Source organism: Dryobates pubescens, chromosome 6, assembly GCF_014839835.1.
Source record: "Dryobates pubescens isolate bDryPub1 chromosome 6, bDryPub1.pri, whole genome shotgun sequence".
In the NCBI taxonomy this organism is placed as follows: Eukaryota; Metazoa; Chordata; class Aves; order Piciformes; family Picidae; genus Dryobates; species Dryobates pubescens.
This window is the reverse complement of record NC_071617.1, coordinates 24,466,832-24,490,415: the sequence shown is the minus strand read 5'-3', so window position 1 is coordinate 24,490,415 and position 23,584 is coordinate 24,466,832. Positions and strand designations below refer to the sequence as shown.

The window sequence follows — 23,584 nt, the reverse complement described above, 5'->3', positions numbered from 1 at the left end:
TTGACTATCTGCTTAACCTGGTGGCCAGACTAAAGGATGAGGTTGCTAGACTTAGACATGTAAGAGATTCTAGAAGGGTGACAGACCTGAGTAACCAGGCTCTGCAGGCCCCCTAGGCAGAGGCTGGTTATCCAAAAAGCAGAGGGGAATGGACACAAGTTCCTCTCAAAAGACGCAAGGTTAAACCTCCTTGCCTCCCATCATCTTCCCCACTGCCCTTGGAAAACAAGTACAGGGCATTGGAGGTTGAGGGTGAGGTGATTCTGATGGAGGACACACCATCTGGGGTTTTTTCTGAGGCAAAACAGCCTTCCCCTGGCATCAGGACCTGCTCCCTTTAAAAAAAGAGGAGGGTAATTGTCATTGGTGATTCCCTTTCTCAGGGATTCTTTCTGTACAGAACTGTGACTGAGATTTCCAAGTCAGCTTGAACTTTTTTTCCCCCTCTACATTAACCACCATGAAACACAACCACAATGGAGAAGATGCAGTCTTGTCCTGTCTGTTCTTTATGACATTTGTCTTGTGATTCATAAGAAGTGATTCTTACTTTCCACCCTGCCCCTCTTCCTGAGGGTTTCCCGGTCAGAGATGACTGATAAGTGAATGCATTTTCCAGATCTGCTTTACTGCTTTTTTTCCCTCCTTTCCTTCCTTATTTCTGAAAGGAAGCAGTGAGGGGGAAGAAATGGTCTGTAAATGAGGCACAAAAGCGGAGATTTATTGAATGAGGAGAGCAGACTCCAGGGGCCTCCAGGTAAAAATAGTGTAATTAGCATAATATCATCTGACTAAACAGCTCCTGCTCCACCACCACCACTCCTGCACCCAGGGGCCAAGAACCTCAACCAGCCAAGATACCACACAGAGGAGCTCAGCCCCAGTGAGGAGATCCAGCCAGCAGCCATGGATGATACAGGAGTAGTCATCAAACCTGGTCCTAACAACCGGGGGGCCACTAGGCCCCCCGGCCTTTGTTGTCACCACCACCATCACCCAGTGTGCACCATGGGCACTCACCAGTGATGAGAGGAGGATCCTCAGCCCAGATGGGCTCAGCTTGGGGCTGCTGCCTTTTCTGGGGGGGATTAAATAGGGGAGTGGGTGGGGAGGGCCAGGTGGCCACACCTGGGGTGGGAGGAGACTCCAATAGAGCCCAGGTGCTATGGGTTTGAGGGGAAAAAGGGAGATGATGGGGCAGATGAGGGACTTTTAGTGTGTCAGTGAGTGATAGGACTGGGGGGAATGGGGAAAAAAATACAATAGAAATGGTTAGATTCAGATTGGATGTTAGGGAGAAGTTCTTCACCATGAGGGTGGTGAGACACTGGAACAGGTTGCCCAGGGAGGTGGTGGAAGCTCCATCCCTGGAAGTATTTAAAAACAGACTGGATGAGGCACTTAGTGCCATGATTTAGTTGATTAGGTGGTGTTGGATGATAGGTTGGACTCGATGATCTTGGAGGTCTTTTCCAACCTGGTTAATTCTGTGATTCTGTGATACAAAAAAGCTGGGAAAGGACATCCCACTGGAAAGTACCTGGAAGCCTAAAGCTAAGAGGTATCAAATATCTGGGGACCTCCTATTTGACAAATGCATTTTGGTAACTGAAGATTTTCTGGCTTGAAGGGATAGTTGTATGACACCCATACTGTGAATGCGATTATGAAAGTTTCACAAGCACTTTATTTCAACCAGTGGCTGGTGAAACCTCAGCAGTATGATAATATCAATATGTATTTCATACATGTAAAAAAATTTGCAACTTCTTTTATCTCTTTTCTTAACAATATTTTATTATCTTTATACAAATGCTTTGGGAATTTTCCTCTGTAGTTGTCCAGTAGTTGGGAACTAATCTGCTTAAAAATGCCTTATTACATGCACAAGAAGTTCAAGATATGAGTAAAACATAATTCATCATGAACTGATGAACTTCAATTATGCCTGCAGATTCTCAGCTTTAAAAGATGCAATATTGTAACACCACTGAATTAACAAAGTCAATTCCATTTCAGTTTACCTTCTACAATGCAAAAAAGGGATTGGAAAGGACTACAGAGGAACAGAAGCCAAAACCTGGAGGGGTATTCCATGTCAGAACTGGGCTGAAAACACTCCCCACAACCCAAAGTATGGCCTTATTTTCATCTTCGTCTTCATGTTGTTCTGAATCTCTTCCAAGCTTCCCCATTTTCATGTGTATCAATAACTTTCTAATGCACGTTATCAAAGCCATTTGCCAAGTGACTTTTTGAGACACCTGTCTTACTACTTTTGACTCTACTGGCAGAGAAGTGCAATGATCTGGGTAAAGAGAGGTTCTGCTGTCTGCTAGGGAAGTTGTGTCTAAATACTGATCCTCTTCAGATGAAATTCCTCTTCTATCAGCAAATTATGAAAATTTTTCTGTTGGTAACAGTGGGGCCATAATTTTTCTCCTCTGTATGATGTGTGGTGAAAAAAGAAAAACAAACAAAATAATCCCCAAAATGACCCAAACAAACTAGTGGTATCTGCCATCCAGTCCAGAAGAAACATCCAGCAAAGTACCTAGGTGCCCAAGCTATCTGCCCAGGCAGAGTTTTCTCAGGGCTATCTGCCATTGGGATCACTGAATCAAGCATGGAAGTAGAGGTCCTATTTTCCCTGATCTATACTGGAGTTTTATCTGTTTAAAAAACTACTTATTGCTGTTCTAATGAAGCTTGGATGTACATGTTTAGATTTTTTTGTTTAAAAGCCATTTAGTCTTCTTTGGGAGGAATGCTATAAGAAGAAGCCTGGGGTCACTTGCTTCAAAAACTCAGGAAATTAGGATCCAGTTTTGTTTGGTGAATACTCTACTTTTAAAGCAGTTCCATATAGAAAAAAACCATGACAGAGCCACTGGTCACAGTGAACTGACTAGATCAGCTGGATGCAAGTACTAAAGACAATGATTATCTTTGGAGACTGTCAGCAGCAACTAGAACCTAGGCTGAAAGACAGTGAGAATGATAATTATGGAATGTTTTATCAGATTTCATGTATGGGTTACAATGGAGAATCTATTTCTCTCAGTGTGAATTAATAGAGCCCACAGTTAGCTCGGCAAGTTGGACATTTCCTTTCTGCTCCACTAAATTACCAGAACTAAAAAGGAATTTTAATATTGTTACAGTTATACACCTGAAAAATACCCCAATGAAGGGCTGGATGAAAACTACTGCAGAAATCCTGATGCGGACGAAAATGGACCCTGGTGTTACACAACAGATCCTGCTACCAGATTTGATTACTGTAACATCCCAGAGTGTGAGGCCCAAGTCACAAACACCGGAGAAGGTATAATGTATTTTTCAGAGAAGGAGTATTCCAGTAGGTAATGTTATTCCTGCTATTTGTTCTTGCTTTATTATTGCAGTTCCCAACATGAAGATTCTTTTCTTAACTGGCTCCAGTTATCTAAATAATTTTGTAAATATGGAGGAAATCTTTAAATAATTAGCTGTTATTGTCCTACTCTTACCCTGGCAATTTATTTCATTTTAACAAGATAAAGATGATTCAAGTACTCTCTTACATACAAAACTCTCATTGCGATCAGTACATACAGATATGTGATGAAGTCTTCCCTGTAAATTACACTGTACATAAAGCGTTACCCATTTGGCTAAGCTCTAATGCATGTTCTTCTGGATTCCTTTCATCATTATATGGAGAAAAGCTGTCTTTTCCTTTCAATGTAGTCATCCACGATTAGATCAGAATCAGAATTCACAGGCTGGTGCGAGCTGTGCTGTTTTCATTCTGCTTAGCCCCTACAGCAGAATGCATGCAGTGTAATGGTGAAGACTACCATGGAGAAGTTTCCAGAACAGAGTCTGGACTGGAGTGCCAGCGCTGGGATGTCCAGGAGCCTCATGCGCATGGATTTACCCTGAAACAGTGAGTTGTGCTCAGTGATGAATTCATGTGCACAGTGCTTGGGAGACCCTGCCTTCAGACAGTCTAATTGCTACAGCTGGCCATAGCTGACTCACAAGCTTCTCTTTCATTTTCAATACACAGCTTTCCTGGGAAGGATCTGAGGATGAATTATTGCCGTAATCCTGATGGTGAACTTCGGCCCTGGTGTTTCACTGCCAGCCCAAATAAGCGCTGGGAATATTGCAACATTCCTCGCTGCAGTGAGTCTGATTTCCTGAGATTGCTACAGACTTTTATTAAAATAATGCAGGGAGGGGAAAAAAGAAGAAATCACAGTTCTGAGTAACCTGAAGAAATCCTCATTAAGCAAAATGACTGGATTTCTGTTCCATAAAGTCACATAAGTTTAGTTAGGGTCATAAAATGCAATAATGTCAAAGGAGGTTTTCAACCACATTGCTTTTCCATTCACTTGTGAGGCAGGGCATTCAGGTTACATCAGGTGACCTGCTAAGTCATGGAAAACATGTAAGTCATCATGTGGCCATATTGTGGTGTTTTGCCTGAGTCTGGCCAGCACAGCCAGTACTGCATTTTTCTTAGAAAGGAATGAATAATGAGAAAAAGTTCAAGCCTTGGGAGAAAAATCTGACTTATCAGTGAGCTAGCTTAACCCATTAAACTGAGCACACTAAATCTGGACACTTCCAAAGTGCTGGATAATGAGATTAAAGTTGCTGTTTGTAGAAATGCACTGCACTTTGTGAGAATGTTCTGCTTTTTTTGTCTCTAGAGCTTTCTTTCTTACAAATCTTCACTTTCCAGTGGTCTAAGCAGCAGCATGTGTTTGCAAGAAATAGTTCACCTCAGCATGCTCAATTACAGATGGAAGAATGACTATTTATAGAATTCTGTGTGATAAAGTAAACTGTGAAAGTTACCTTGGTGTCTCCATTTTGTGCTTAAAACTTAAAGGAAGTTTAAGGAACAAGCCAATGTTTTAGAGTCATATTTGTCTCCCTAGAAAATGTCATATACAAACTATATATGATGTGTATGCACCATAGATTCATTTTCTCTCTGCCCACCACAGGTTCTGTGTCTCTGATCATTATCCTTCCTTTCTTTGCTGTTCGACCCATACCAGAGCAATTGATTTTCTTTTCTTCCTTCTCCAGCACTTCCCCAATACACTGACTGCAGAGACTCAGCTCTGAAGCCGTTTTGATTTCTCTCACAATTTCTTCTTGGCCTTTGTCGTTATCCTTTCTGCCTTTCCACCCTAACCATTATATTAATGCACTCCTTTCATCCCACTTGTTTTTACAAGACTGTACAAGACTAATTACTGCCTTTTCAGCTCTGCTTTCAGGGGACTGCAAGCACAAAATATAGCTTGACCCAGCTGGGTTATATAGCTAGGTTATATACTGACTGCTATAAAAGGGCAGACACAGGAACTCTGTCTGGCAGCCATGGCTTTCAACCAATGTCACCTCTGCTAGAAAAAAAAAAAAAAACAAAGAAAAAAAAAGAAAATACAATAAAAGTAAAAATCGTGTTTGACATTACAGATAATAAAGATGTTCAAAACATATTCGAAAGCACTAGTTTAGCAGTGGTTTTTCTTTTTTTAAATCCCGTTACAGCTACCCGCCCACCCGTCTCTGGCCTGGGCTCCCACTGTCTTTCAGGGAAAGGAGAAGACTATCGAGGCAGGATCGCGGTCACCGAATCGGGAAATGCCTGCCAACACTGGGACACACAGTTCCCTCACAGACATGGCTGGATTCCTGACAGATATCCATGCAAGTACGTTAAGCCTAAGGCATTAAAAATGCCAAACAACAAAGTTCTTCCTTATCAGTACAGATGCAGAAGCAAGAGAAGCACAGGCTTTCCACAGTTATAGAATCATAGAATTGTTGGGGTTGGAAGGGACCTCAAGGATCACTTAGTTCCAACCCCCTCTGCCGTGGACAGGGACACTTAACACTAGATCATGTTGCTCAGAGCTACATCCCATCTGGCCTTAAAAACCTCCAGGGATAAGGCTTCTACCATCTCCTTGGGCAACCTGTTCCAGCGCCTGACCGCCCTTATGATGAAGAACTTCTTTCTAACAGCCAATCTGAATCTACCCACTTCTAGTTTTGCTCCATTCTCCCTAGTCCTATCACTACCCAGCATCCTGTTAATTAATCCTGACATTATGTTTATAAGCTTTCTTTCCTTTACTCCACTCTCATCTCATCTTCCTCTTTGTTTTTAACTGTTGTTTTTTAACCAGCTACTTTATTCTCATGTATTTTTCTCACCTGTCTTCTCCACATCCCACTACAGAGTTATAATGTTTACTACTATGTTAAAAATCCCCTGACTGTATTTTGACACACTTTTAAGGCAATACTTTTCTGAAGACCAATGTTCCAAGATCCAGGATGCTTGAATGCAACCTTGTGCTCCAAGGTCAGAGGAACTGGGTTTGTGGAACATTATCAATGTGCAAGGGCACCTAGGAATGACCAAGCTTTTAGGTCCGTATTTCGATCCCGTGGGTTGTGAAATGGAGCCTGCATGTTTTCCTGGCCGTGTGAAACACTGCCTGTCCATTATAGCAAGACAGAAAGCATCATGCACTGATGCTCTTAGGTGCATTCTTTCAGGATCAGTTTGTGACATCCAGCCTTGCCTGGTTCTTACCTTAATTGCCATGTACGCCAATGGCTTATACTTTGAAGTCATATTTTAGTGCCTCAAAACCAAGAGCAGAAAGTGGAAGCACTGAAAAAGTTCTTCATGTATCATCAGCATTTAGACTGTAAATTCAAAAGCAGCTGATTAGACTTGAGATAGAGTTGTATGAGGATATCTCAAAACATGATAAATGTAGCCATTGAGTTGAGTTCTGCATGCAGTAATTGTCAATAGACTTCTTGATTTCTATGAGTAGTTTAAAGCTGGTGTTTCTGTTTCAGAGGCTTAGAGGAAAACTACTGTAGAAACCCTGACGGAGAAAAGAGGCCTTGGTGCTACACCATCAACAGCAGTGTTCGATGGGAATATTGTGCAATTCCTCACTGTGATGGGACAGAACAAGGGATTGCTGGTATAAGTACTGGAGCATACCTGAGACAAGGACTTTAAAAGAGTGATAGATTCATTGTTTCTCATTGCAAATGTGTTACATTCTTTTTCAGTCACTTTAACGCTGTTGCTAAAGTAGTTTTTCTGCTTGGCATTTTACAAAACCTGCCAAGTATTGGACTTTCAATGGTTAAGGATGCACAGTGAAGGTTGCAAATCACCAGCTGACCTTACAGAAGAATTAAGGAATGAAAAGGCTTTATTCTCTTTTTTCCCTCAAATTGGGGCATTTTGAATTGAAAATTTAAAATTAATTTTAAAGATATGGAAAAGTGCTAAATAAAAGGAAGTGCTATTTTTTTGAAACAGTCACAGAAGAGAGGACAAGACCTTCCAAAGTAAAAAAAAAAAAAAAACACTCATCTGAAACATCCATTCATTTTAAGTATAAAAAATAAGTGAGAAAGTCTTAGTTCAATCACAAGGGCAAAATGGAAGTTAAACAAAATATCCATTTTAGAAATATGTCAGTGGCAAAATCATTGGCATCTAATCCTTGAGGTTTTTTTCATGTGAACCTTTTGATCTTAATTCAGATGTGTTCACATACAGCAAGATGAAACTGTGCAGTGAGCCTTCCACTGAATGACATCTGACATAGGAGGGTAATCTGTGAAAGTTTTCTAAACATCTTTGAAAATACCCTTCTTTTCATGCTGGCCACAATGCTCTCACTGGACACTCTCTACATAAATGAGTAATTTGTTTTTATCATCCTATGTATTTAATTCTTTCTTTTGCCTATTCAGTAAGAGCATAAATTTGTGATTCAAAGGACCTACTTTTGTTATTCACTGCAGATGTGCCTATGCATGTTCCCCTGCCTGAGGAGTGCTACTGGGGCAAAGGCCAGAGTTATCGAGGCACAGCTTCCATCACTGCATCAGGAAAAAAATGCCAGGCCTGGAACTCCATGTTCCCACACAGGCATGAAAAAACCCCAGACAGGTTCCCAAATGCGTATGTTTATCTCACCTCTTCTTGATTTATCTGAAAATGACTGTTGCTGATTGTATTATCGTTGAGGAAACATTTTCTGTTCATATCATTTTCTAAAACTGTGGTTTCTTGTTAATTAAATTCTGAGTAAAATACAGCTGTGTCCTCCTACTCTTAAATCTGAGCTTCTGTAACAAACACTGGGAGACTTTCATTCAGAATTTTGACATCTGCTCAAATGTGCATTTTGTTTATGAATTTGAGACCTTTGTGGTGGCCTTTCTACTTATTGCATCTGTCAAGAGCACAACTTTATGCTTCCAAACATGCAGTGATACTGTGAGTTATGTTGCCATTTAAACGTTCTTTGTAGTTGGAGTTTGGCATTTCAAATTGCATACACTGAATTATCCTCCTTGTTTTGCCTTAATCATACTAATAAAACTGGACCAGTGATGTTTTAGAAAGCTGATCTTAATTACTAATGTGCCAATTTTTAATAAGAGTAGGAAAATAACATGACAATAATTGCTAGGAAGATGGATTGCAGGTATAAGCAGGAGGGTTGATACTTTTCTAATCTTTGTGTTGTCTCTCAAAATATATTAAAAACAAATAAAATCATATTTTGCCATTAAAAACACTAATTTATTGAAACTGGAACAAAGGGGATGCTAACTTTCACAAACATTTTAAAAATTGAAAGCGAGATGTAAAAATGTTGTGAATTGTGTGTTTTGGCATATTCAGGGCGGGGGGAAATCCAATTTTTAATTGTGTGACTGTGCTGTGATTCTGGATGGGAAAACACTGCAACTCCATAAATTACTGAAGACAGAAATTCTACCTTCCCCTGCCCCCAGTGAGCACGGGCATGGAAGTGCTCCAAATTAATTCAGAAGTAGGGTCTTTGAGGGGTGAGGAGGAACATTTCATAAGTATTTATTTGCCATTTTTCTGAATGTGAGAAAGAACACTTCAACATTTAAAAATAAAAATTTTGGGAGAGCATAATGGCCCACCAAGAGTATGGATCTTCCTGCCTACACAGAATTGTGCATGCTTATACAAATAAATATTTAGAAATTAAATTTTCAACACATTGGGCATTTATTTAGTTATTCAGCACACTGACATATTAAAGCCAGAATTTAAGCCAGTAGTTGGATTATATTTCCTTATGCATAAATATATTAAGTACACTGATAGACATGTGAATATATAACTCTCCAGTTACATCACAGCCATAAATGTGCTTGCTGGTAATAGGATATCTGCCAACAAGTAATAAATTAATAAATATATTTAGCTATACATAGTGCAGATCCACATATTTTTGGAAAGATACTCCTATTTTTGCTTTCAGTCTTATGCACTGTGACTATCGTACTTATCTTTGCAGGGATTTGAGGGACAACTATTGTAGAAACCCAGATGGTCATAACAGCCCGTGGTGTTTCACCACTGACCCCAGCACGACGTGGGAGTACTGCAGTCTCAGGAGGTGTGACCATCATAGACAAGAACCCATACCAAATGACCCCCCTGCAGCAACTCCACAAAACGTTGACCTGTCTACACTCGCCACATTGGGTAACAGCTGGCTATAAATGTAGAGTGTGTGGGTAAAGGAATAGCAATCTATCTTGAGTAGGGATGCAACGTAGCAGTCACACCCCTCCTCCAGCTTTCAGATCTGTAATGTTGCACTTTGCATCAGTTGTTCTTTAGTCAGTTCATATCCTGTGTTCTGTATCATTTAACAGTGCATTCTGTAGGATAGCTTTTGTCGTTCAAGGGAACAAGAGGAAAGGAGACAAAATTTCTAGTGTTTCTGTAGCTACGTGCTGTTGAAATATGAGTGAATGTTGTTGTTACAGGAATTTTGCTTATTTGTTTTTCAGTAGGTTGACCTTAGCTTGTTTTATTATTCATAGGCAATGATGTTTTGTAAAACATGTGCTCTAAGAGAAACAAATTTTTCCTCTATCCTGCTTCATTTCTTCCTTAATTAATAATCCAGGATGGTAATAGTGGTGACATTCTTCTGAATGTGTGGTAGAGTTTTCCATGGGTTATTTGCTTTGCAGGGGTAGGTGGCAGTGGTGGATAAAATATACATTGCTAGATGGACCTGTGTACTCTTACTCATGTGCAGCAGAATAAAGTACCTGTAGCAATGTCACTGGAAGTAAAAATTCCTTTCTTATTCTTATAGAGTCTTAACTGTGAAATAGGCATCTTTCATGGCAGGTGTTTGCTGATACCAACTTAGCAAGAATCTTGGAGTCTTTCCAGATATTTACAATGTGTTGCAGAAAATACTTAGCCTGAAGCTCCTTGAACATTTTCCAATTCAGTTACCCAGTACATCCACAAAGATATCCATCGTGACAATCTCAAAGATTACATCACAGGGGACATTTTTGTCTTTCTGTTGTAGATACTAGGGAGTGCCTACACTCTAGTGTCAATAGACACTGAAAGCTAGACACTAGAAAGTGCAAGTCCTAAAGGTTCTTAACCTGGGTTGTTTCTGTTTACCACCACCACCAATTCACCAGCTAACAATAATTTCTTTTTCTTATTTTTTTCACAGACTGTATTAACGGTAATGGTAAAGACTATCGTGGCACAGTAGCAAAAACTGGAAGGGGCAGAACTTGTCAAGAGTGGAGTTCTCAGAAACCTCATAGCCACAAATATTTCACTCCTGTAACTCACCCAAGAGCAGGCCTGGATAAAAATGTAAACAGCTGCTAGTGCCACCGGTGTCATTGAACATTGTCTTCTTTTTCCATGACCTCTCAGTAAACACGTCAGTCTTCATAATTTAAGCAGTCATCACCTTGATATCCCATTTGGCTCCAATCAGAGTTAGAGATGGAAGGATGCATTTTACATTACTTTAGGATGTTGGTACTTCAAGTGCGCAGACAAATGATGGAGTTGATGCTGAGGCAAGCAGTGCAAAAGAAATCATACAGTGTTTCCCTGATTTCCTCAAACCACAAAGTGATACCTTTCCTGTTTGTCACAAACTAAGCAACCTTCTGGCATATTCTTGGAGTTAATCTAACATGCTCTCACTGAATAAGGATTAGATAAACAATAGATATTTTAGTGCATTTAGCGCACTCAGTCATACTATAGCAAACTTCACTTCTCATGAGGCCTTAAAAGTGGTAAAGCTAGGGTGACTCTTGAAAGGTGGACATAGAAAATGATGGCAATTTTATAATAGTTTTCTAGATTTCCCTAACAGTTTTGAGACACAGGAAAGAAAGAATTTTTGAATCAGAAGAAACAGAAAGCATTTAACAGTGGAGAAGTATTTGGAGAGAATTAATTCAAGTTTAACACTCTCTTTAAAAATTGCACCTCTAGACTTCTTTGTTCTGTGGCTAACATTTGGAGTCTTCATTCTCTGTTTTTGTAATTATTACAGTATTGCAGGAATCCTGATGGAGATGTACATGGTGTTTGGTGCTTCACAACAGACCCAGAGAAAAAATGGGAGTATTGTGAAATCCCACGCTGCTGTAATTATCCTTAAAGACTTTTCTGTCCTCCCTTTCTACCACTTCCTTTGTTGGTTGCCAAATGTTTTCAATCCATACATAAAAAGCTGCAGTAGGCAGTAGCTTTAGATTTGAATTTGAAATCCTTTTCATTCTCTGCTGACAATTTTTATTCTAATCGGGGTGTTAAAATAATCCATCCTTAAGATACTTTGCCTTTCTTTTGGGGTAGGAAGTGAATTTGGTCCTGGATATTTTATGCAGATTTCCTTCATTAATTTTTCTTTCTGCTGATAGTAAGCAGTACACTGCACAGGTATAGTGTTTGCTGAAAGACTCAGCAGTGAAAGAGATTTGACCTTTTTTGGTGCTTTGGCAGTGGGTATCAGTAACAGCTGTAGTGTACTGGGAGTGCTGCTTGACACACCTGGCAATCATCTTGTTTGCTTTGCTTTTCCCTCCCTTGCCTATATTTTGACAGTTGGAAATTTTTTTTTTTGTTGGATGTTTTGTTTTTATTGTTGTTTTTCTGTGTTTGTTGGGGCTTTTTTGATGGTTTGTTGTGGTTGTAATGTATATGTCAGGGATATGGAATGCCTATTTCTTCTTCATCTCACGTATTTTTTTTAGTACAGTAACATCTAGAGGCCAAGTCCCTTCTCTGCTGGACATTGTAGCAATGCAAAATAGTGCAGAGTGGTCACTCTTTCAGGAATATGTGATAGTCTTCATATTGGCCATCTAACATGTTCCTCTAAGCAGCAATGAGTTATGATTGTGCACATTAATTTTGTCAACCAGATGTAAGAGCTACACAGGCAAAAAGAATAAGAAATGGCATACAAACAACACATAACAGATGTGAAAACCTGTTCCCAGGAACTGCTGTGGTAGATTTTCACTTTAAGATCTGATCTCTTTTCATAACAGACTTTAAATGATATATTTTTAAATTAAGGTGTAAGGAAATTTTACACTCTCTTGACTTTGAACACTTTGTTAATTGTTTCCTACTGGAACTAACAAATTGAACATTCACAACACCACATACAGCTGTGGAAAGACTTACTTGGATCTTACTAACAACCCAAGATCAATCCATCTGAAAAATTTTAGAGAAATGTGGATAAACAAGAAAGCAGAGTGAGCAGCATAAGAGCAAAATTCATAAGATTCAAAATTCAAGTGTAGACTGTAATGTTTTAAACAATTCCGAAATTGTTATTATCTAGACTCTTAATGTTTCTACTTTCTTTAGCTCTCTCTTCCCTTCAGCTTCCCTGAAGACCTACAGATTTTTGGGGGAGAGTAGGGCTTTTTGCAGTTTTATTTATGTTATTTGACTACATCCAAATTCTTGACATAGTTAATAATTCCTTGCAGGTAAATTAATATTAAATCATGTCAAATGAGATATATAATCCCAGGTTTAAATGTCCAAGGTAAGAATAATAAAATAGAGTATAAACATTCTGGTTGTTTCTTTACCCTTAGTTTCATCTAATGAACTTATAGTGAAAGCCTAAGGAAGACAAAAAAAAAAGTGCCTTATGCCTTTCTCTTTTCACACTTTCTCTTTTCATCATTGCACTGTGGATGGCATTACAAAACCACTTTAAAATTCTCCATTGTAGCTTTTTTTACTCTGTAGCTTCTTCTGAGCATGACTGTGGAAAAATCCCAATGAGGAGTGAGCGAACCTGTGCACCGTATAGCATGTGTGACGCGCCGCCAGGGTCTTGGCCTTGGCAAGTGAGTCTCAGGACAAGGTACGGATATTCCAGACTCTCTCACCATTCATGAGTTTTAGGGTTTTACAAGAAACAGGTCTGAGATAGAGACTGACAACAAACAACACATATGTTTCTGAAGCCTGGTCCTGTTTTTTATATAAATAGAGCAATGTGGTCTTGTGGCCAAGAAGGCCAAAGCCATTCTGGGGTGTATTAGAAGGGGTATGGTTAGTAGGTCGAGAGAGGTTTTCCTCCCTCTCTACTCTGCCCTGGTGAAGCCACATCTGGAGTATTGTGTACAGTTCTGGGCCCCTCAGTTTGAGAAGGGCAGGGAACTGCTTATGAGAGTCCAGCACAGAGCCACAAAAATGATGAAGGGAGGGGAACATTTCCCTTACAAGGACAGACTGAGGGAGCTGGGACTCTTTGGCTTGGAGAGGAGGAGACTGAGGAGTGACCTCATTCATGTTTATAAATATGTAAAGGGTGAGTGCCAGGATGGATGGAGCCAGGCTCTTCTCAGTGGTGTCCAATGACAAGACAAAGGGCATTGGGTGGCAACTGAGGCATAGGAAGTTCCATGTAAACATGAGATAATTTTTTTTTTCACTATGAGGGTGACAGAATACTGGAACAGGCTGCCCAGGGTAGGTTGTTGAGTCTTCCTCTCTGGAGATATTCAAAACCCACCTGGGTGCATTCCTGTATGATCTGGTATAGGTGATGCTGCTGTGGCAGGAGAGTTGAACTAGATAATCTTTTGCGGTCCCTTCCAACCCCTAACATTTTGTGATTCTGTGATAAAATGTCTTAGCATTTATATAGAAACCGTCTTTTGGTTTTAATCATAATATCCACAGATTGCTACTTACTGGTTTTAATTAATCACAAACATAACACTTTTGAATCTCTAAAGGGAAAATTGAATTGTGGAAGTTGAATACACTTTTATTTACTGAAATGGGGAAGGAATAATTCTCACTGAGGAAAGTGAGAATTAATTGCCTTCTGCAGTGGTGGATTTAAGCCCGGGAGCATAGCAAATAACTGGCAATATATATCAATAGATTTTAATCATCCCTTTTCACCCAGTATCCAATCTGGTACGAATCTAAATTGATGTAAATATAAACCACCCTAATGTTGTTAGGAACCACAGGAAGACCATCATCCCTCAATATAAAGAAAAACTAATTCTGCAAAGCATTTCCACAATGGCTGAGAGAGTGGATGTACAGGAGATGTAACGCTTACAGAAAGGATAATGAAAATTTCTATAGGGTTGTTGACAGGCACCATAATAAAAATTTTCCCAAGAAAAGTTAAAAATCCACAATAAGGTTTCTTTAAAGAACCAGTCCAAAGAAACCCCATGAATCAGAAGGATATGCCCTTTTATTAATTGCTTATCAGGACAAATCCATCACATCACAAGTGAAATTGTAAGGAAATGAAATCATTTTTGCCAAAGTCCTAAAAGTAAGCGTACCCTGTTCCAAAATTTTCACCTGGGTGTCAATCTTTTTGTTCACATCTCTTATATTCTGGAGCAAATAAAGCTTATTGCTTGAAAAATCTGCATTTAATTTCTCTTTTCATTGGCAAAAGATAAACTACAACCGGTAAAAGAGGGGCATTGCTAGTTTGTTAATAATTCCCATTATGTATGGCATAGATGATGGAGAACTGGCTATGTGGTCTTAAAGGAATATTATCGTCTTATATGTTCTAGTACCAATGTGCACCATTGTGCTGGCACTCTGATACATCCACAGTGGGTCCTTACTGCAGCTCAGTGCTTGCAAGAGTGAGTATCCACTAGAATGAGTGGTAAGCATTTCCTAAAATTGTATGAGCAAATAGGTAGAGGGGCAAGGTGTAACCAGTAAGGCACTTTCTTTATTCCTTATTTCCTGTTTTTCTTGCTATCAAGTTGGTTTTTATCTTCTGCTCTTGTCTCAAACATCACAACAAAGGTTTACTTCTGTCATCCACCCCAAAGCATGGCAAAAAGGGTGCTAATTACGTGCTGGTGGTAATTGCACCTAATTGCTGTGGCTAGACACTGACACTTAGGGCTTTAGGAGTTATGAACACTGCAAAAAGGTGCCCCATTATTTACAACCCACAGGATTTGTCACAATCATAAAAATAAAACTGTTAATAAAGATACATTTTCCATCTCCCCAAGAATAAATGAGGGTCAGAGGGAGCAGACTGACTATCATCTTAGATGCATTTCTCCAGGGAAGTCACCAAATTTTTAAAGAGTAACATTCCTGATTAAATATATGGATGTATAACCTTGGCCCTGTCATTTCTTCCAGACCAAGAGAGCCTTCTTCCTACAGGGTGTTTCTTGGGATAGAAAATCTGAATGCAGCAGAGCCATCCCTGCAAATTCAAACTGTTCAGAAAGTACTGAAGGAACCAAGTGGAGCAGACATTGCTTTACTGAAGTTGAACAGGTACAATTTCAGTTTTCCACCCCTAACACCTTTTTCTCTGAAGTCACAACTTAATTTAGCCTGAATTTAGCTCTCAGGGTTGACCATGGGTGTTAAGAGTGTGAGAGTCCCTCCGAATGTTAACATAGGCTTCTATTCAAGAGTGAACTCTGAGTGTCTTTCCTTCTGAATGACCCCATTGGCAAAAATCCCTATGCTCTTCTTAGTTTAGGGAAGGTAAGAGCTGGTTAGGATGGGAACCATTGTCATGGGGAATTCCCACTTGCCACCTGCTAAGTGGCTCCATGGAAGTAGGGAAAGTGAAGACAAACTAAAGAGGAGCTGCATCTGGAGGATCTTCTGCTTGGAGGCTTTTCCTGCTCAATTCTCTAGTCTGCGAGCCCAAACTAAAGTTGTAACCAGGAGGCACCACAGCTCTGCATGAAAGGGTCCAGTCCTCCAGGCCAGGTTACAGGCATGCTTCATGAGCTGCTTACTTGGCCAACAGCTTAGTAAAACTAGATCCTCTTTGGGTACAGTGAAAAATCCCACGCATAGTTCCAATTGCTTAAAGGTCTCTGTTGCCTCTTGCACGCATGCTGTAGCTTTCAAGTTGGTTTTGTATCAGCAGCATGCTCCCTCCAAACATATTCTGCATACAATATGCCATAAATAGCAGATTTGGACATCATATTGGGGGGGTTGGACTAGATACCTTTAAAACTCACTTTCAACTCAATGTATTCTGTGATTCCAAATCCCTCAGTTTCTAGCTTATATCAACTTTATTTGTTTCCAACTTCATTAAATTCATTCTTTACATTTGTCTTCAGCTTTCTTTGTGAACTTTATTCTTTCCAGATCTTCTGCTGTCTGTTCATAAAACAGACCACCCAAGAAAATAAGATGTGAGAAGACTGGTCACTACTCCTTTACCTGCATTTTGTAGCAATAGACAAAACTTGTCATGGGTGCAGGTCTGTGAAGATCTTGACCAAAATCATCCCAGAGGAGGTCTGATCTGTTGAAAAGGATATAATATTTTATTTATTTATCAATGTTATGGCAATATTAATCAAAATATTAATAACTTTTTATTAATATGAAAATAGCCAAAACATATCAAAAGGTTCACTGTTAGAATATATTTACAATGGGAATGTACAGCATTTGGGCAACTATAACAATTTAACTATTTTATGCAAACCGGGAGGAATTTAACAGAAAGAATACCCTGGGTGCAAAATGGCACTCGGCCACAGAGTGGGGGAGACGCGACAAGAACCGTTATGCCAAAGAGGCAGTGAATTAATTACTCACAGCTGGTTGTACCCAGGTAGGGAGTGCTGCTGCTGTGTATTAGAGGCTTTGGGATGCTCATGCACCAGGCACAGCAGGTTGCCGGCAGGAATGTCATGCAGTCTTCAATGGCTGGTCTGGCTTCAGATGGCGGACTGTTAAACGATGCTTTTCCGCGACGGGCGCTTGCTTTGTCCTGGGGAAACTGAGGCACCGCAAAAATCCTGATCTCAAGAAGAAGCAGGCTTGTCTCCGACTCCTAAGTTCATGGCTTCTCTTGTAGCTTGCAGTGTGTATGCTCATGGCTATATCCCAGGTGCTGGACCAGGCAACTCAAGGCTATGCAACTCAAGGCAACTTCAAGCCAGACAAGGTCCAAGCAGGTTCAAGCAGGCAGGCTTTGAACAAGGGTTAAGCAAGGCTTGAGCAAGGCAAGAGCAAGGCTTGAGTAAGGCACAGGCAACTAGAAATCATCCTGTATATAAATCTTGCCCGAGATCAATTGGGCCAATAGGGCACTGAAATCAGCACATAGCTACCCAATAAGAAGGGGTTCTGCCAGGCTGTGGCCAGAACACATGCTTTTACCATAGATAAAGGGTTGTTTACCAGACATGCATGGTCCTGTCCTCTTTGTTCCTTTTCCTGCGTTACCCTGGCTTTCTGCAGGAAGGAGTGGAGAGAGTGGGACCATGTCTAGACCCCCTAGTGTCTGTCTGGTTTTGTGCTGGGGTTGTTTGGCCCTAGCATGACATGATCTATTAACGAGGACCACTGACTTCAGTAGAAGTCTAGTCCTCTGTAAATTATGTGCCATACTTGTGGGAAAATATGGTGCTGTCTGGGACTGTATTCCTCCTTTTCAATGTCACACCATGTATATTCTGCTACATACCCTGTGCTCTTGTTCCCTGTTCTCCTGTTCATTTACCTATCCAGACATTAGAGGCCCCTGAGATAAAGGTCCTAGAAGAATAGCACTAGAGATCTAGAGAAACCTGAAAATAAACAAACACCCCCACCAGTCTGAGCTTTCTCACTCTTGTCTACTAGTTTTCAGGATTCTTTCAATACAAATGCATTTTATTGAAAGTTTATGGACTAGTTTTGGAAGGTGCAGAAGTAATTTCCATTCTTAGAAGAAAAAGAAATCACACAGGATTAATTTCATGGAACATGTGAGAGTGGAGGTTTGAGATCACCATTTTGCATGTGAGAGGGATGGAGGGTAGAGTTCAAAATTGTAATGATGGCACTGGCACAACTGTACCTTCAGCATAGAAGCTGGTTTTCATATCCTACCCTCAGGGACTACTGCATTCATGTTTCATTCAGATTTTTGTGTTGGAGAGGTCTTTGTTTTAAAATGCATCAGAGTCATATCCCTTGGTCTATCATTCTCTTACATTTTCTTGGGGCTCATAGCTCTGGACAGAGAGGATTTATTACTTGCCTTTAACTGGGCATTGACGATCTTACCGGCTATAAGATCACATACTCTGAAAATTATTCTGAGCCTGAAAAGAGATTATAAAGAATTATTTTACCCTGACTGAACATCAAGTTCATTCAGAACTAACCTTCACAGGGCAGATTCCTGGTAGTGGTAGATCTCATTTAACAGCTTGTTCAGACACACTTTTAGTGTACCAAAATTGTTTGCACTTGTCTGACTCCTAGGGCAATACACCTTCCAGAAGCCACCTCATCTTTTCATATCTACATCTGAAAGTCAATAAGGAATCAGACAGTATAAAGCAAAAGCCTCCCTATGCAACATTTTCATCTTCTGCAGCACTGCTTCACACAGCCCTGTCCAGTCCACATAGAGCACCTACTTCAGTAATGTGTGAGATAATGCATAATGTCACCCACAGTTAAATCACTCAGGTAACCAGAAAAGAAAGTCATTTTCCACATCTTCAGATGTGTCTGCTTATTCACCTATTCATTCATCCATCCTTTCCTCCTTCAGTGAAGTCCCTGAAAATATCCATGACCTCTGAGGCAGGGACAGTGATATGTCGGGCTTACACCACCTTCAGGGGTTGAGAGGGGCTGCACTTGGGATTGTGTATTTTCCTATACATATCACAGTGGTAGCCAGAGATGATTGCTCTAACCCTACACTGCAAATGCATTTTCACTGTCACTGTGCCCATAAATACATGCCAGAGACTTTCAGCTGCTGTAAGGAACCGTTGCTCTGAAAAAGTGACTAGACACCATCTTAAAACCATCTATACAGTTTTAAGATACTATCAGTTTCTTCACCCTTCCCCAGGCCATTTCCATGCAGCCTTCTGAGTATGAAAACTGAAAAAGCTGATGGTCATTTTTCTAAGGATCTTTTAATTATTCTTTGTTTTCCAGCCCTGTAACAATTACTGACCATGTAAAACCAGTTTGCTTGCCCAAAACCAGTCTGATGGTAGAAGGAAATGAAGTATGTTTCCTAGCTGCCTGGGGAAAAGGAAGAGGTAAAGCATGTTTGGTGTTGTTGGAAATCTGGGAAGGTCTTAAAATCCTATCACAAAATATGTACACTCACAGGACCCATAAAAAACCCATGTTTCACTTAGGAATTAATTAATCTGGAGGTCACCAGGCAACATTATTCTTTTTACGTCTTTCTTTCAGTGCTTGACTTTTCCCACCTCATTTCTCACACAAGCTGAATTTGTTAAAGAGGAGAAAAGAGAGAGGAGATTTAGTCTGAAGACTTTATCACCTTCTATCTCTTCCTATTTTAAGCTTTCTTCAGCTTAGGTGTACACTTAGGTGTGTGTATTCACACATAAAGACTCAATATTGCCTTTGCCTTTAATTTTGATCTTCCAATATTTTATTTTATTTTTAATGAATGAAGCTGGCACTTACCTTCCTGTAGTCTAAACATTATAGTCTGCATATATTTCTACTGAAAGCTATGCTCACTCCAGATTGATAGCATACATGGCCAAGAACTAGACTTAAGACCTTCTTTTAACTACCTCATCTTTGTTCACACTCTAGCATTAACAAATGACCATATGGTCTCCTATTGCCCAGCTCTCACTCTACCTATGCTGAGGGTTGAGAACACCCAGACCTGCTTTTGCTGAGGCAGGAGGCAATTCCTCACCCCTGTGGCTTGCAGCAGGGATGATGGCACCTGCCTTCGTTCAGTCCCAGCTCCCACGTACATACTTCTGGCCTTGCTGAGCTGCATGCAAGGGCTATTCTTTGCACCCCATTTAGCAGACAGCACCCTACTAATATTTCTGGATTCTTCATTGTGTCTGCATCCACAGATTTATTTAAAAAAAACAAAACAAAATAAAACAACAACAAAAAACCCCAATAACCCACCAAAAAAACCAGAAAATGTCCCTTTCCTTTCAGTTTTGCCATAAAATCCTTCCACATTGATTGCAAAACCTTCCTTTTTCCTCTTGCTGTGTCATTTAGGTACAAAATTAACTCTGTGACAATAATGTGTAAGAATTATCACACTACTATTAGCATAACTCATCAGCATTATCAAGAAACTTTTCTCCAGCCTAGCCAGCATTTACTGGCTTTTCTGTCACCTTTTCCCCCTTTCTTGCCTTGCTTTTTCTATTTTCTGTCCTTTTTTTTTTTTCTTTTTTTTGCCTTGCTTTTTCTTTTTTCTTTCTTTTTTTTCATTTTTTATTTTTTCTTGTTCAGCTTGCCACACGGTGGCAGGTTCATCCTGTGTTCTAGTGACCACAGACAACAAAAATGGTACAGGCTACATTTCTTCTGCAAGTGCTTTAGGATGGAAAAATCGATAGACCTTTGTTGTGCTTAGGCAGTTTGAAAGAGTCTTGTCACATCATACAACTAAGTAATGAAATCAGCAGGGAAGATGGAGCAAAGCCAAAGCCCCACATCTAAATAATCTGTGTTTTGAGAAAATTCAGTCTTGGATTCAGTAAAATTCTTCTTGTTTGTAGAACTGTTTAGACCTTAAAGAGTTCAAAGTAACGTACAGTAACTCCAGGCTAACATTCTCCCCCCAGAAACAAGTTATTGCTATTGCACTATGGTGAAAGCCTACAAACCAACACAGTAGCCCAGAATCCTAAGCATTTGGTTTTATCTGGCTTGTAACATTTTGCAAAGAAAAACAAACTGCTTGTTGAGAGTAGGTAAGATACAAGTACAAAAACATGTGAAAGATTTAATATGGTTCTTCAAGGAGCTTTGAGACTATAAGTAGAGCTGGGTAAGGGGTCCCAGTCCTTTTGGTACTGAGGATTCATTGGACCACAATGTCCAGGATACCATTTATAACTGTTATATTGTTTTAATTATATTGATACAGACAATGGATTAAAAGATGTTGAGTTCCCCGTGCTTGAAAACAGCATATGTAATCGCCCTGAATTTCTGAATGGAAGTGTGAAAAACCATGAATTTTGTGGTGGATTTACTTTTGGAAGCTTAGGTAACTGCAAGGTAAGAATAATCTAGCCTTGAGTGTAAGCAGGTCAGATGACAATTTGTACTTTCAAGGCTCAGAAACTGCTTCAGCATAAGAACTGAGGTACACATTGCACTTTCTTCTCATTCATACTGTCAACCAGAATTAAAGGGAAATTGCATTGGGTTACTTCACCTTCCCAGAACTGCATGCTGACATATTATACTCATAGTAACCTAGTGTTGTGAATAACACTTCTCACCTGAAATAAAGCCTGTGATATACTACATGAAATTCCCTTCATTCCCAAAGACAGAGGGGAGCATAGTGACTGTTTCTGGTGCAGCCTTGAGTTGTACCGCACCTCTTGATTAAATAAAGCTTGAAGTGCTTCCAGTGTTCTAATTTTCAGAAGTATATAAAAAAGACTTTTAAAATGTGCTTTTCTTAAAGGAGGCTATCACACTGAGAGCTTTTCAATGAGAGGCTAGTAGCTAGCACTTGGCAAAACTCAGAACGCAGGTGCTGGTCTGTGTACGCAGACATTGAAGACTGCCAGTGCAAATGATATTTTTGAGCATCGACAGTGGATTCATTGACACCCTTGCTAATCATTGGGCATAGGTACTCATATCCTGCCATGCTTGGATTTTAAGGAACATCATTAAAACAAGTAAACTAATTTTGTCCAAGATCAAGTGGGTCAGAGGATGTGGAAATTAAGAAATTTCTTTTTGTGTGTGTGGAATTTGCCTTTGATTTTTTTACCCATTGTTTTTTAAATCCTAGCAGGTCTAATAAAACACTCTACAGCTCTTGCCTCAGGCATATTTTGAGGCCTTCAGAGTTATCACAATATTATTCTTGCCAATATTTTGCTGTTGGCATGTGTAGTGTCTAGAGGAGTAACCTTATTCTCTCTTCTCCTCCTAGGCTGAAGTTGGAGGACCTCTGATCTGCCAAGATAAGGATAGATTTGTCCAATATGGAGTCACCTCTTGGGGACTAGACTGTACCCAGCCATCAAAGCCTGTTTTTGTCCGAATTCCTAGTTTTGTTTCTTGGATCAAGAACACAATGATTGTCCACTGAATCTAGATGCAGGATAACTTCTGGGAAGAAGTCCAAGTATGGTTTAAAAATTGTAATAATTCATAAGAATCTTAAATAAATATCCTTACTGGCTGAGCAGAAGTAGTTATTGCAAAGCAACAGTTAAGCTGACCATTTATTACTGCCAGTCTGTGTTGTGCCTGGGTAAGTCAACTATATTGCATATGACACTGGCTGTACAGTTCCTGTGGGAAGCATAAAACAGTGGAAAATTACTGAGCCCAGAGTTGCTAATAAACACATGGTGACCAGAGCAGACACAGGGGCAGGGTGGAGACCTGGTGGTCTGTGTTGCTATGGCGCCAAGGACAATAGGAGGAGCAAGGCAGAGGCCCACTGTTCCATCCTTCCATCTGCAACACTGCTGACCAGATGAGTTGCATTAAAACAAAAACAAAACAAAACAAAAACACACAAAAAAAAACCAAACCAAAGCAAAACAAAACAAAACCACACAAGGAATTTCTCATGCAACTGAAAAAAAACCACCAGGAATGATGACTTGACTGCAGCCCTACACACACACTGCAGAATTGCAGATAATGATGTATAAATATTGCCCCAGTTCCATACCTCCTTTGGAGGAGACTGAGAGTTGGATGCAAAAGATCTGGGACAGACTGACAGGTGTACCCCCCTCGCCTCCCCTCACCATCCCAGAAGGGATGCCTTTTGGGTTCATCCATTTCTTTTGAGACGTGCTCTGGCTCATGAAAGCGTCTTCATCTCTGTTCTTTTCTGTGCATGAAAGTACAAAGTCTGCCCTCTGCAAGTAGCTTTATCCCAAATTGGACTTACCCCTGTACCTAACACTGTAATCTGCTCTCCTTTCTGTTGCTGCTCCAGGAATAAGAAGTAGCAACCAGATCTAGCTGCTGCTTTGGGTAAGGAAAGGGTAAGTCTGTGCTCCTAGGAACTGGATAAAGGCCTGGTGGAATTGCTTCTTCCTGGGACTAGTTCCCCCTGCACTCATCACCCAAGCAGAGCTTTGTGCTGCACTCTGCAAAGACCTAACCTTCCTAAGTTAGATGTCTGCATGTCAA

The 23,584-nt window shown here is 40.2% G+C and overlaps 1 protein-coding gene across 1 annotated transcript in view; it reads left to right on the top strand.

Moving 5' to 3' along the window:
• The window catches only part of LOC104307728 (plasminogen), a 36,233-nt gene extending 13,691 nt beyond the window's left edge, over positions 1-22,542 (top strand). Inside the window, exons 4-19 of the mRNA XM_054162511.1 lie at positions 2,020-2,134; positions 3,165-3,328; positions 3,802-3,931; positions 4,055-4,173; positions 5,563-5,725; positions 6,892-7,022; positions 7,861-8,020; positions 9,402-9,592; positions 10,599-10,747; positions 11,448-11,541; positions 13,172-13,289; positions 14,986-15,060; positions 15,581-15,721; positions 19,373-19,483; positions 21,322-21,463; positions 22,362-22,542. Coding sequence (XP_054018486.1) covers positions 2,020-2,134; positions 3,165-3,328; positions 3,802-3,931; positions 4,055-4,173; positions 5,563-5,725; positions 6,892-7,022; positions 7,861-8,020; positions 9,402-9,592; positions 10,599-10,747; positions 11,448-11,541; positions 13,172-13,289; positions 14,986-15,060; positions 15,581-15,721; positions 19,373-19,483; positions 21,322-21,463; positions 22,362-22,520 — 2,162 coding nt within the window. The 3' untranslated portion in view covers positions 22,521-22,542. The remainder of the gene's footprint in view (positions 1-2,019; positions 2,135-3,164; positions 3,329-3,801; positions 3,932-4,054; positions 4,174-5,562; positions 5,726-6,891; positions 7,023-7,860; positions 8,021-9,401; positions 9,593-10,598; positions 10,748-11,447; positions 11,542-13,171; positions 13,290-14,985; positions 15,061-15,580; positions 15,722-19,372; positions 19,484-21,321; positions 21,464-22,361) is intronic.
• Positions 22,543-23,584: the final 1,042 nt, after the last annotated feature.